This window comes from Pistacia vera, unplaced genomic scaffold, assembly GCF_008641045.1.
Source record: "Pistacia vera cultivar Batoury unplaced genomic scaffold, PisVer_v2 Contig381, whole genome shotgun sequence".
Lineage (NCBI taxonomy): Eukaryota > Viridiplantae > Streptophyta > Magnoliopsida > Sapindales > Anacardiaceae > Pistacia > Pistacia vera.
In genome coordinates this window covers 89,873-102,986 of record NW_022196203.1, presented here as the reverse complement: position 1 = coordinate 102,986, position 13,114 = coordinate 89,873, and the positions used below count along the sequence as shown (strand labels likewise).

The window sequence follows — 13,114 nt, the reverse complement described above, 5'->3', positions numbered from 1 at the left end:
TTATTTTTCTATTATACAGTGTTAGAGTTAATTTGTTCTATACGAGGGAACAAGCCTCCAAGACTATAGAGAGAAAAAAGAGATTGATTTAATTCTTCCTTCCTTATTCATAAGAGTCCAGACCTTAAATAAGCCTTACCAGGTAACAACGAAACTCTTATAAGATAACAACCAAAATTATGAAATGACTACAAACCCGCCACTACACTTTATTTATTTCATAGCCAAACTACTAACTAACTAACAACCAAACATTCTAAATAATAAATTAATAATAAATTCTGCTACTTTCTTCTTCCATTAATATTCTTACTTTCTTCTTCCACCAGCCGAGACTTCTGTAGACCCCATATTCTGCAGACCACTTCGGCGGTTGACGAACTCTGTTTGACCTTCTTAACTCTTCTGAATCCACAATCCTAGCCTACAAGCCTTACAACCTTGAGGGCAATCCATTCTTCTGTTCTCTCTATATTCTTGGTGGCTGCTTATGGTGAGCTTCCTTCAACCTTGAGGGTAAGGTTGTGCCGAACGGTGGAGGTAATGTTAGGATTGTGGATTCAGAAGAGTTAAAAAGGTCAAATAGAGTTCGTCAACCGCCGAAGTGGTCTGCAGAATATGGGGTCTAGAGAAGCTCGGCTGGTGGAAGAAGAAAGTAAGAATATTTATGGAAGAAGAAAGTGGCAGAATTTATTATTAATTGAGAATTTAGAATGTTTGGTTGTTAGTTAGTTAGTAGTTTGGCTATGAAATAAATAAAGTGCAGTGGGGGGGTTTGGTAATCATTTCATAATTTTGGTTGTTATCCTGTAGGTGTTTCTTTGTTATCTTGTAAGGCTTATTTAAGGTCTGGACTCTTGTGAATAAGGAAGGAAGAATTAAATCAATCTCTTTTCTCTCTTTATATTCTTGGAGGCTTGTTCCTTCATATAGAGCAAATTAACTCTAACATTTGGTGGGGCAAATTAACATTTGCCCTCAAGGTTGACGAACTCTGTTTGACCTTCTTAACTCTTTGAATCCACAATCCTAACATTACCTCCTACATCCGGCACAACCTTGCCCTCAAGGTTGGAAGGAAGCTCACCATAAGCAGGCACCAAAGGTGCTGCATCCTCCCACGAAGCATCTTCCAATGGCAACCCATGCCATTCAACCAGAAGCTGCTCTATGGCCTCACCGTGACGCTGTACTGTCCGGCGTCCCACAACTGCCAACAGTGATACCAGTGGCTGTCCTTGATAAACAAAAGGTGGCAGCGATAACTCCCTACAGAAAACAGAATGAATTTATGCACCCATCGGTAACTCCAGCTTGTAAGCAACTTGCCCCACTTTTCGTAAAACTTTGAAGGGACCATAAAACCTTCTGCTAGCTTAGAATAACTTTCACCTCGCACTGAAGATTGTCGATACGGCTGAAGCTTCAAATACACCATGTCACCGTCCTGAAACTCCAATTGGCGGCGATGTTGATTTGCCCCCTCGGCCATCTGCTATTGAGCACGCAGCAAATTAGTGCGTAAGTCGCGCAGTAAGTTGTCTCGGTTAGTCAGTGCAAAATCAACCGCTTCCAGACGCAAAGTGCCCCTCATATATGACTGAATAACTGGCGGATCTTGACCATAAACTAGCTTGAAAGGAGTGGTGCCAGCAGCTGAGTGATATGAAGTATTGTAGAAAAATTCTGCCCATGGTAAATACTCAGCCCACTTTTGCGGCTTGTCCATTGTAAAGCAACGCAAGTACTATTCCAACGTCCAATTAGTGACCTCTGTTTGGCCGTCAGTTTGCGGATGGTACGCTGAACTATGCTTAAGAGTGGTTCCACTAACGGTAAAGAGTTCCTGCCAAAAAGCACTCAAGAAAATAGGGTCACGGTCAGTAATAATTGATTTGGGTAAGCCATGAAGCTTATAAATCATCTCCACAAACAGGGCCGCGACTCTAGCTGTTGTAAATCCTTTTTGGAGCAACCCAAAGTGAGAGTATTTTGTTAATCTATCACCACTACCAAAACTACTGAATAACCCACAGACAACGGAAGACCTGTAACAAAATCCATTGCGATCTCCTCCCATATTTGAGTAGGAATCGATAAGGGTTGAAGCAAACTAGCAGGTGCTTGTGCTTGGTACTTCGCCTGTTGACAAATATGACAAGCTCGAATGAATTGTTTGACGTCCTTAGCCAACCCTGACCAATAGAAATTCGACGCGAGTTTGCTCAAGATTTTCTTGTGGCCGCCATGACCGCCCAATGGAGAGGAGTGGAACTCAGCTAGAAGTTGTTGCCTCAAACCAGCGTCGTTGGGCACCACCAAATAGCCCAAATAAAATAATAGCTGATCATGCACTGCATACCCAGGATGAGCTGATGGATTGTGTTGCAATTCACTCATGATTTTAGCACATGAACCATCAGTCAACAAGGCCTCGCGCAACTGCCGTAGGACCTCAAAAATCAGAACAGATAAGGCGAACAACCCTGGATTGTTGACAGATTCTGCACTCTTCATGTTGGCAGGTCAAGGCATCTGCCACCACATTCGTTTTGCCGGTTTTGTAACACACTATAAAATCAAATCCCAAGAGTTTAATGAGGTAAGTGTGCTGTTCAGGCGTCTGAATGACTTGGGTCAGGAGATTACGTAAACTCTGATGGTCTGTGCGAATTATAAATTTTCGGCCCAAAAGATATTGATGCCAGCCCAAGATTGCTTCTGTTACTATATATAATTCACGGACATAGGCAGACGCTCGCTGCAGCCGTGGAGAAAGTTTCTTACTGAAAAAAGCAATAGGGTGAGCATGCTGCATGAATACGGCGTCAACTCCTGTTCCAGACGCATCAGTCTCTACTTCAAATAACTCATCAAAATCAGGAAGAGCCAACACTAGAGTCTGAGTCATAGCCTGTTTCAAGTTTGTGAAAGCCTCCTAAGTAGCATCAGACCATGCAAACTTGTCTTTTTGGAGCAAAGAAGTGAGTGGGGCTGAAATGGAAGCATAATCACGCACAAATCTCCTATAATAACTAGTCAAACCCAAGAACCCCCGTAGTTGCCGAACTGTAGACGGAATTGGCCAATCAATCATTGTAAAACCCCATTCTAATAATATATATATTCCCTTTGGTTTTGTTTATAAGGAGGGACTTTTCTGTCAAATTTTAAAGTTTGGTTAGTGGTGAAAACGAAGAAATGGAAACTGTTGGGTTTGCATGTAGCAAGGGCACAAAATCTGGATGTTTTTTGTAAGGAAAAGATGATGTGGCAGGGTTATATTAGAATTAAGAGAATTTGGGGGCTGTTGTAAGAGAAAAAAAATTGTTTTATATAAATTTGGGCCGCTCGCCCAAATGAAGAAGAAGAAAGTGGGGAGAAGAAAACCGAGAAAAAGAAAAGAAAGAGAGAAAGGGAGAAAAGAAGGAAGAAGGAAGAGAGAACGTTCGGCCGAAGGAGGAAGGGAAAGAAAAAGATAAATGAGGGAGAGAAAGTGAGGTGAAGAGAAGGATGATGCTTGGGGCAGCTGGGTATTTCGGGTTGAGCTAAAAGTTTTGTGTGAGTGGACCAGCCAAAAACTCTTTTAAAAACTCAATTCTCTTTTAAAAACTCAATTCCTGTTTGCATGTAAAGTGTTGATTTCTATTATAGTGTTTGATCCAAATTTTGGTGTGATATCTTGTTAAATCTGCCTTGCATGTGTTGGCTGAGCTGACTTTAAAGTGCTGCATGCCCAGTTTCGATTCTAGCACCATGTCTTGATGAAATCTGGAAATTTTTGTGAGTGGAAAATGCATTGAATCCTTTTCTGAAGTTTGCATTGTTAGGGCCAAAAATCGTCCTCGGCCCAAATAGGGAAACAAGATCACTGGTAAAGAATGACCAGGCCCAAATCTTGCAGAGGCCCAATTCGGATTAGCCCCATCTGATACGAAGTATAACCGGCCCGAACTACATAGGCGCGAGCCTCTTAAGCCCTGTCCAATATCTAGGCCTATGGGTGAGCCCAGAGCCCATAGCCCCTTCAACATTTTCCCATTCTTGATCAATCCCCTATTCAAGGTCGTCTTCCTCTTTCTTGAGGACTTTCCCACTTGAGGGTCATTCTCCTAAACGGAATTAACTTCCTATTTAGACACCGATAAGGACAGCTGATTACGGCCCTGATTCTTCTAGGGTTGGCATCACAGTCATACCAGGACTCCTGCTCCCACTAGGATTGGAAGACCAGACGACCACTATATAAGCAGAGGCCAGCCCTCTCACAAAGGACATCGACATTACACCTTCACACCCTAAACTCTTTACTCGAGAGTTCCACTTATTCGCCGTAGTCACAGTCCCCGACTAGACTTCCGGTAATCTCTCATTCCCTAGCCCTCACTATATTAGCCTTTCAGCCTTGCTGACTTGAGCGTCGGAGTGCCTACGGCAAACACCACCCTGGTGTTTTCCGTTCGCTTCACGTGTGTTTCTCTACGTGTGCAGGTACAGCAGATCGCTAGTGGCCTCAACCTCGCGGGATCAGACCCCCCTTTTCTGTACAGGTAGATTTTTACGTCTACATGCATTTTTCAAGTTGCATGGTAATTGATGTTTATTGTTTCACGCATTTAAAAGTTATGTGTAAGTTGATTATTTGGAATATTGTTTGTACCATAGAGATGAGTTGTGGATGTTGTTGATTTGAAGAGTAGATGGAGAAAGGTTATAAAATGGGCAGAATTAGAAATGCTGAACTTGGCATGCATGTGTGCATTTTATGCATATACATAATGTTTGTGAATAGAAAAGAAATTATGGGAAGTTGTATGTTGGATATGGTGGCTGACTATTGTGGTTAACTGAAATTGGAGATTTAATGCAATAGTTTTATACGGGTAGAGCATATATGTTGATCCTAAAGAACCAAGAGTTATTAAAGTATGTTTTTGGTTATAAAAAGTTATGCTGTGAAATTCTGACAGCCTAAACTTCTGAAAATTTTATATATGTTTCGGGTTTGTAAATGAAGCTAAATTTCAGATATTTTGTTTTAGACTTATTAGAGATTGGTTGAAAATTGATTTCACCCCAAAATTCGAAGTATTGGATTTTTTAATGAATTTTGAATTCTGCTATGAAATTCTGGAATTTCATGTTTTCTGTAGAGCATGCATTTTTCAGAACTGAAATAATGCACTTATACTTATCCAAATTGAGTGATTTTAAATTCTGGTGAATCCTATATGTGTCTAGTTTAATTCTGGAGAGTTTCATGAGGTTTAGATTAAGGGCTGAATTGTTATGAATTTTACAAGTCAGTAACCTCAATTCTGGAAACAGTTGGCAGATTTAAATGAGTTGAAAGAAAATTGTGTTTTAAATAGTTATTGATTCTGAAATGACTTGAAAATATTACTGGATCAACATATATTTGTCTTGAATGCCCCATTAAAATTATAGCTTGATTTGGTGAGTGGATTAAAACAAATCTTCTTCCAAATCCTTAAATCCATGCTTGCATGTTAACTTGTGATTTTATTTTAAATGCTTTGATGAAGTTTGGAATATATCTTACGATTAGTGTTGGACATATGCTATGGTAATGTGATGTTGAAATTAATTTTCAATCTGGGTTAAACCATCAGTTTCTGAAATATGTTTAGAAAATTACAGTTTCACCCCTATATGCGATTTCTAAATATTATGTCATATATGTATGATTTATAAGCACATACGTAATATACTCTTGACTTACATGTTACATTGTAATAGCCACTACTACTCAAATACTCATAATAAAATACATATAAAATAATATAAAGAAATTGGGCCCAAAATTTTCTTTTATTAAATATATATATATTCTCTACAAACATATACATTTTTACACAAAATTATAATGTGTACAAAAGTCATCAAAACACATGGTGGACAGTGTAACCGCTTTCCCTCGCATGTCGACGTCTATCCGACTATGTCCTCACCTGGATCCTACAAAACATAGGAAATAACGGGGTGAGCACTAAAACAATGCTCAGTAAGTAAATCCTCTACTCATCTATCCCTGTAACTCTCTCTCTCTAATTCTTTCTTTACAACTCCTCATTCAATTTCTCTTTGGGTACTTCTCTCTCTCTCTTTCTCTTTCTCTTTCTCTTAAAACTCTTTTCTAATAACTCTTTCATAAGTCACGGCCCCATCTTACCGGGGGCACAGCCGGGACTCGCTCCCACTCTACGTGACCTCTACTCATTCTAGCCGATCGGACTCAGTTATGCATGGATTCGAAACCCTTGGCCACGTGAGTATATAATCTCTCTCTCGGGTACTCGGGTATAGCCCTCATCCGCATGCACTCTCACGGGCTACACCACTTCTCTATCTGATACTCATGCCGCTCTCTCAATGCGGCGTACATGCAGGAATACTCTACCCATTACTCATGGGTTCCCCATCGCACAACCTACTCTATTCTCTTNCACCCCTAGTTTTATAAATTCCAGATTCCCACCCAAAAACCAACATCATTAAAGATTTTTTAGGATCTGACACAAGTATGGAAGACTATTACCATATTTCCCTCAATAAATAAATTAATAAATTATTCTTTAACCCCTGCATATAACCCATCACAAAATCGCCGACCAAAACACGACCAACGACAGAACTCCACAACCCAAACCAACAACTAGAAATCCCCAAGAAAACCAACCAAAGCCATTGCGCTTTGGCGGCGGCGTTGACCAAGCTAAACCTGCTAGAATCCAAGCTCGAGAACGAAGCAAGAAGTGACGGCGATGGCAATCAATCCTGGCGATGTCATGTCGGTGGTTTTTGCGGCTTTTTCAATGCCAAATGGCAATCGTCACCTTCCTTGTTCGCCGACCAACCACAAGCAGCAAAGTGCTCCTGTTTCTGCCACTGATCTACCACCAAGACTTCAGTTGCACTGCCCTCCACAAAGCCAGATCGGGCCACCTTCAATCTAATGATAATCTAACATAAGTTTAACTTTAATTGGGCCCTTAATATCAGAAAGAAAGTTAATTATATGGAAAATATAATAATATTTCTTTTGTTGGTCCTAAAATAAAAAAATGGGACCTATCCCTGTAGTTGCTGTTAGAGTAAGTGTCATAGAAACCAATCAATTATGGTAAGATTGATTATGCAATAAATATTTTTTTATCAATAAAAGACATATTTTTCTATATCATGTAAATCATTAGTTATATGTAATGATATATGTCCTTAGGATAGCAGAACTGTGACGAAAGTATCAAGTATTTTAAATCTTGGTAGTGAGAACCATATGATCACATATGATGGCTATTCTAGAAATGTACGTAGCCCTAGTATTATTGTGACCAAGGACACAGATAATACGGTAAGACTTTCATAGCGTTGAACGGCCCTGTCGAAAGGCAGTGACTAATCTCACTTGTCAAAGTTGTTTGCTGACAATCTAGTGCAACGCATGGGTGCTTGCTAGAGGCAAATTCACTGGATAGACCCACTAAAGGATTCCATATGGATGGTAACCACAGTGTCTATGGAATAAATCCTCTAACGACTGGTGGTACATGTGATCCTTAGACTTGAGATCACCGGAGTGCCTTGTGCATCAATTGGTGTAGTTTGACACTAGCCCAACGTAGTTCGATTCAAAGTTATCAATACAGTAGTGATTGGCTACATTAANTTAATGAGTTTGAAATTATTAATCTTCAATTTGTTGGGTGCGGAAGGTTAATAAGGAAGAATAGGAAGGCATAGCCCGAGAGGGTATGTCTACATGTTAGTGAGTTCGATTTACAACCATTGCATATGAATATGAGTTTAGTGTAATTATAGGCTTAACCCATAAAAATCTAAATGAAGTCAAAACCCTACCCGTTTTACTTGAATTGATATTGCTGGTTTCCATATTGCTTTCTTAATTAAGTTTACACCTTAGTAAATTTCATTTGGTTGTTTTTAAATTAAAATTTGCTCCCACCAATCCAAAGAATTCGATTGCATCAACTAGAAAACATTAGGAAACTCAGTGCTTTGCTTACAATCTTCGTGGGAACGATACTCTACTCATCAATATATTACTTGTGCGATTAGTATACTTGCTACATTTGCATGTTGTAGTTACAACGCATCAACACACTGTCGATATGATAAGGAGCCTACGAGTCACATACTTAGAAAATAATTTAAGAATCAATTTATAAGAAATGTATTTTCGTCTTTCAGGATGAAAGGGTATTTTGGTAATCTGACAGTATAATTAAATTTGCTGAGGTTGTTGCCTATATTTAATTTTAATATTACAATTAAATTAGTGAGATTATATTTAAATATATCTATGTATATATTTAAATGAATAATTATTATTAATTAAATGTTAATATATTATTATATATTAATTGATTTTAATTATAATAATAATTAATTAATTAAAATACCATAAAGGGTGTGTTTGGTTGCAAGGGTGAATTAGAGTTGGAGCCTATGTCTATTATTAAGTGGAATAGAGTTTTAATTGTTGCACTATATAAGTACAACTTAAAATTAAAACAATGAGAATTATTTAATAATCAAAAACCCTAGCCACCCTATCTCTCTCTCTCTCTCTCACACACACACATTAAACTCTTATGTGAAGAAGAAAAAATTTCTTGTTCTTCTTTCTTGATTCTTAAAGCCTTTGATTGTTCTAACAAAATAATCAAGGGTTCTGCGGATTATCTTCGTGTGGACTTCCGTGAGTGCGATCCTACATTATATTGATTAGCAAAGAATCACGTGAACAGTATCCAGTGAACAGTTTGGTAAATAGTGTCTAGTGAACAGTGTTCGTGTCCGAAGTCAGAGATATTCGGAGGAGCCTCCAAACGTTGGTATGAACTAAATCCTTGTATGGATTTGTTTTTAATACATTTTTATTTTACGTTTCAGTTTATGTATAAAAATGTTATAATTTGTACTCGGATCTTAATTCATGTAATTGATCGATTCGTTTTAAATATTACGTTTTTTCGCTACGCGAATCCGATCAATTACTAACAGTTGCATACTTGCATTGTGATTGTCAGATTGAGGCTTGTCTTGGTGAATTGTATAAAACAATACATACATTAAATATGAATAATGCTTATCTTTAAAGACATACAAATAATACGAACATTAAATTTTTGCAATTTACATGAAATAAATTATGAAAATAAATAAAATAAAGTGAATAATTTGAAAAAGGGAAGGGCGGGGGCCTACCATGATGGGTTTAGGTTTTATGACTTTATCTTCTTCAATTTCATGAACCAATCTACATACAAGTTGACCATGAACTCGGTTGAAACGACTATTTATACATAAATTAATCAAATAATAAATATGGGAATGTGTTGGATGGAGTGAAATGCACAATTATTTAATGAAATGCATGTGCCATCGCATCTAGGTAATATATTTTTGCATAAAGTATGATTTGATATTTTCCAAACCAACAAATTATATCACGGAACCCATTTGTTCAATTTTCCTGTGGTAGTAATGTTACATCACTTTGAAGAATATTCATCCATCTATAGGTTTAGAGAGAGTGGAAATCTCAACATTAATTAAAATGTGTCTCTATAATTCATCATACTTTTTAGCCCATGTCACGAATTAATAGTAACTCTTTCTTTCTTTCTCTAAATAATTGAAGGGATGGAAAAGATATTTTTTTTATTTATCGCAACAAATGAAAAGGGTGTTATTTTGAGAGACGAGTGATTGAATTAGATTTGAAATGAAAGCGTTAAGTCACAATCGAAGGGATAGTAAAAAATAATTTTCTAATTTATTTATCAAAGGCAGTATGTTAATAACAAATTCTATATTTGTGTCAACGTCTAAAATTGCTAACATTTCTCCATTCTTTAGCTTTACCTTGGGTGGGAACATGTTTTCTGCTCATATGTAAAAGTAAAACCATGGGTCCACAAGTAATGGCAACTTTGGTTATCGTAACCGCGTTTAAATTTAGAAGATAAATCGTTTAGACTTTAACTTTCCTTGTGGACTTCCATTTTATGCGCATCTTGTGTTTTGGGGCCAAACATTTCTCCATTCTCCTCAAACTTGTAACCAACTGTTTTTAATTGACCTTCAATCCAATTTGGTACTGAAATTAAAAGTTGTTTAACCAAAAATTTGCATTCCAAATAATTATAATTAGAAAAGAAAATCAATTTATTTTTTTTTTTGTTTAAATAAAAAATGCATAAAAGCATTTATGGGCCTAAGCAATTTTCTCAAGTCTCAGTTGTCTAGAGTTATGGTGGAGGAACTGGATCATAAATCTTGTCAATAGCAATACGTCCAGGTTAAATTTAGTCCAATGTATATTTTGAAAAGTCTTCCGAAGACTATTCAATTGGAGGATTTTCTAACCTCCAAGACACGTTTAATAAAATATTAATTAAACCACTGTAACCTGAAGTATTAACTGGGCTAAAACGAAGGCATTGTTACATGCTAGTCTATATAAGAACGTGTTTCTCAATAAATGTTCAACCAAGCAATAGACTAGCCCACCACACTACAATGGCTCATCAATATCTGAACACTATAGCCCTACTCTGCCTCATGCTAGCTGCCTTCATCAGCGGCTCTAATGCCGGTGTGATCTCCGTGTACTGGGGTCAGAATGGAAATGAAGGAAGCTTAGCAGATGCTTGTGCCACTGGCAATTATGGAATTGTGAACATAGCTTTCTTATCCACCTTTGGTAATGGCCAGACCCCGTCACTCAATCTCGCTGGCCACTGTGATCCTGCCTCTAATGGTTGCACTGGTTTGAGCTCCGACATTAAAGCTTGCCAGAACCAAGGAATTAAGGTCATGCTCTCTATTGGAGGTGCTTCGGGAAGCTATTTCCTTTCCTCAGCTGATGATGCCAGGCATGCTCTATTATTATTATTATTTTCATTGGGTAGCTCCTTATTGACAAATGAGAAATTAATTAATATTATTTAATGCCGTGCAGGCAAGTTGCGAATTACTTGTGGGACAATTTTCTTGGTGGTCAATCAAGCTCACGTCCATTAGGTGACGCAGTTTTAGATGGTATTGATTTTGATATTGAGGGAGGCACTACACAGAACTGGGACGAACTGGCAAAGACCTTATCAGGATTTAACCAGAAAGTGTATTTATCAGCAGCTCCTCAATGTCCGTACCCTGATGCATGGGTGGGTGGTGCATTAAGTACTGGCCTATTTGATTACATTTGGGTCCAATTCTATAACAACAATCCTTGTGAATATTCTGGTAACGGAGACAGCCTTAAGAGCAGTTGGAATCAGTGGACATCAAATCAACCTTCAAGCCAAGTATTTTTGGGACTGCCTGCGTCTCCTGAAGCAGCTGGGAGTGGCTATATTGCTCCTGATGTGCTTAACTCTCAGATTTTACCGTCTATTAAGACTTCTTCAAACTATGGAGGTGTCATGCTTTGGTCAAGGTATCATGACAAAGACTATAGCTCCGCTATTAAGCCAAACGTTTGATTAAACTACTGCTTTTTCTTCTTCCACTTAATTTCAGCTTAAACAAAAAGGTTCTACCTTAGAACAATGATGATGTAATAATACTAAGGACTCCGAATTTTCAATAAAATTATACCACGCAAAGGATTCTATTATAAATAGTTAAAAAGATCAATTATCTATCAATCTCAGTATTATAATGTGTTATCAACTTCTCTACAAATTAAGAATTCCAAGAACATAAAAAGATGTTATCATCTACATAATACTCTGCTCCCGTTATTCTTGCACGCAATATCAAATTAAGATTTCAACTTCGTAAATTTATTACAAATGAGAATATTTTATGCATAGTTAGATCATAAAGAATAAAAACACAGAGAAGAGGATGTGGTAACGTAAACCAGTGCCAGGAATCCAAAAACACAGGTAATTACCTTGTGTTCTTCCTTCGTGCATGTAGAAGTCAAGAAACGGGCACCCTTTTGTTTTCCGATTGGTGGAATTATGAGATGCATTTATTTAGCCACAATTATTTATTTCCTTGGTCCCAACATAACAACTTGCAGCCTAACGGATTCAGAATTAGAAACATCTTTCTGACCTTGATTCAAAATGCGTATAAATCAAACGCCGGAGTCATTGTGGTATACTGGGGCCAAAACGGGAATGAGACCACACTCACATCAACATGTGCCACAGGAAATTACGAAATCGTTAACATAGCTTTCCTTTCACAATTTGGCAATGGCCAAAAGCCGCAAATCAACTTAGCTGGTCACTGTAACCCAGCATCAAATGGTTGCCAAAGCGTGAGTACAGACATTAGATATTGCAAAAGCCGAGGAATTAAGGTGCTGCTTTCAATTGGAGGTGGTGCCGGCAGCTACTCCTTGTCATCAGATGATGATGATGCTAGGAGTGTCGCAGCTTATTTATGGAACAACTTTTTAGGGGGAAAATCGAATTCGAGACCACTTGGTGATGCCGTATTGGATGGTATAGATTTTGACATTGAGATGGGTAATGGTGCTCACTATCCTACGCTTGCCATGGCTTTGTCGGAACACAGTCAAGGAGGAAAGAAAATATACTTGGGTGCAGCTCCACAGTGTCCATTCCCTGACCAATATCTCAATGCAGCACTTACTACGGGACTGTTTGACTATGTCTGGGTCCAGTTTTACAATAATCCTCCTTGTGAGTTTAGCTCTAGCAGTCCAAACAACTTTCAGAACTCTTGGAACAAATGGACGTCGTCAATTAAAGCTGGTAAATTCTTTGTTGGGCTTCCAGCTTCGCCTTCTAGTGGAGATGCTAGCAATGGTTATGTTTCACCCAATGACCTCATATCGCAAGTTAAAAAATAAAAAAGAAAGAGAGAAAAAAGTACCTGTTGAGGGAGAGTAGTAGGAGGGTGGTGAACCAGATGAGTTGGAAGATCAAAACCCTTGTGTCTGTTTTTAAAACTTGGCTTTGGCATTTGAGGAAGTGAGAGGCGGTGGGGCTGAATCTCCCAGAGACTGGCACAAAGTTTTCTTGCAAAAACTGCTGATGTAGGATGATTAATAACAAATTCTTGAGTGTAGACGTAAAAATCT

The 13,114-nt window shown here is 38.1% G+C and overlaps 2 protein-coding genes across 2 annotated transcripts; both read left to right on the top strand.

Annotated features, from left to right (window-relative positions):
• The first annotated feature begins 10,569 nt into the window (after positions 1-10,569).
• Positions 10,570-11,699, top strand: LOC116140840 (acidic endochitinase-like). Its single transcript, XM_031426413.1, has 2 exons — positions 10,570-10,925; positions 11,012-11,699. Exons 1-2 carry the CDS (start codon positions 10,570-10,572, stop codon positions 11,532-11,534), a joined length of 879 nt encoding a protein of 292 aa, XP_031282273.1. The 3' UTR covers positions 11,535-11,699.
• A 326-nt stretch (positions 11,700-12,025) lies between these two features.
• LOC116140819 (hevamine-A-like) lies at positions 12,026-12,883 on the top strand. The gene has a single exon (XM_031426397.1). The coding sequence runs from the start codon at positions 12,026-12,028 to the stop codon at positions 12,881-12,883; it is 858 nt and encodes a 285-aa protein (XP_031282257.1).
• The last annotated feature ends 231 nt before the right edge of the window (positions 12,884-13,114 follow it).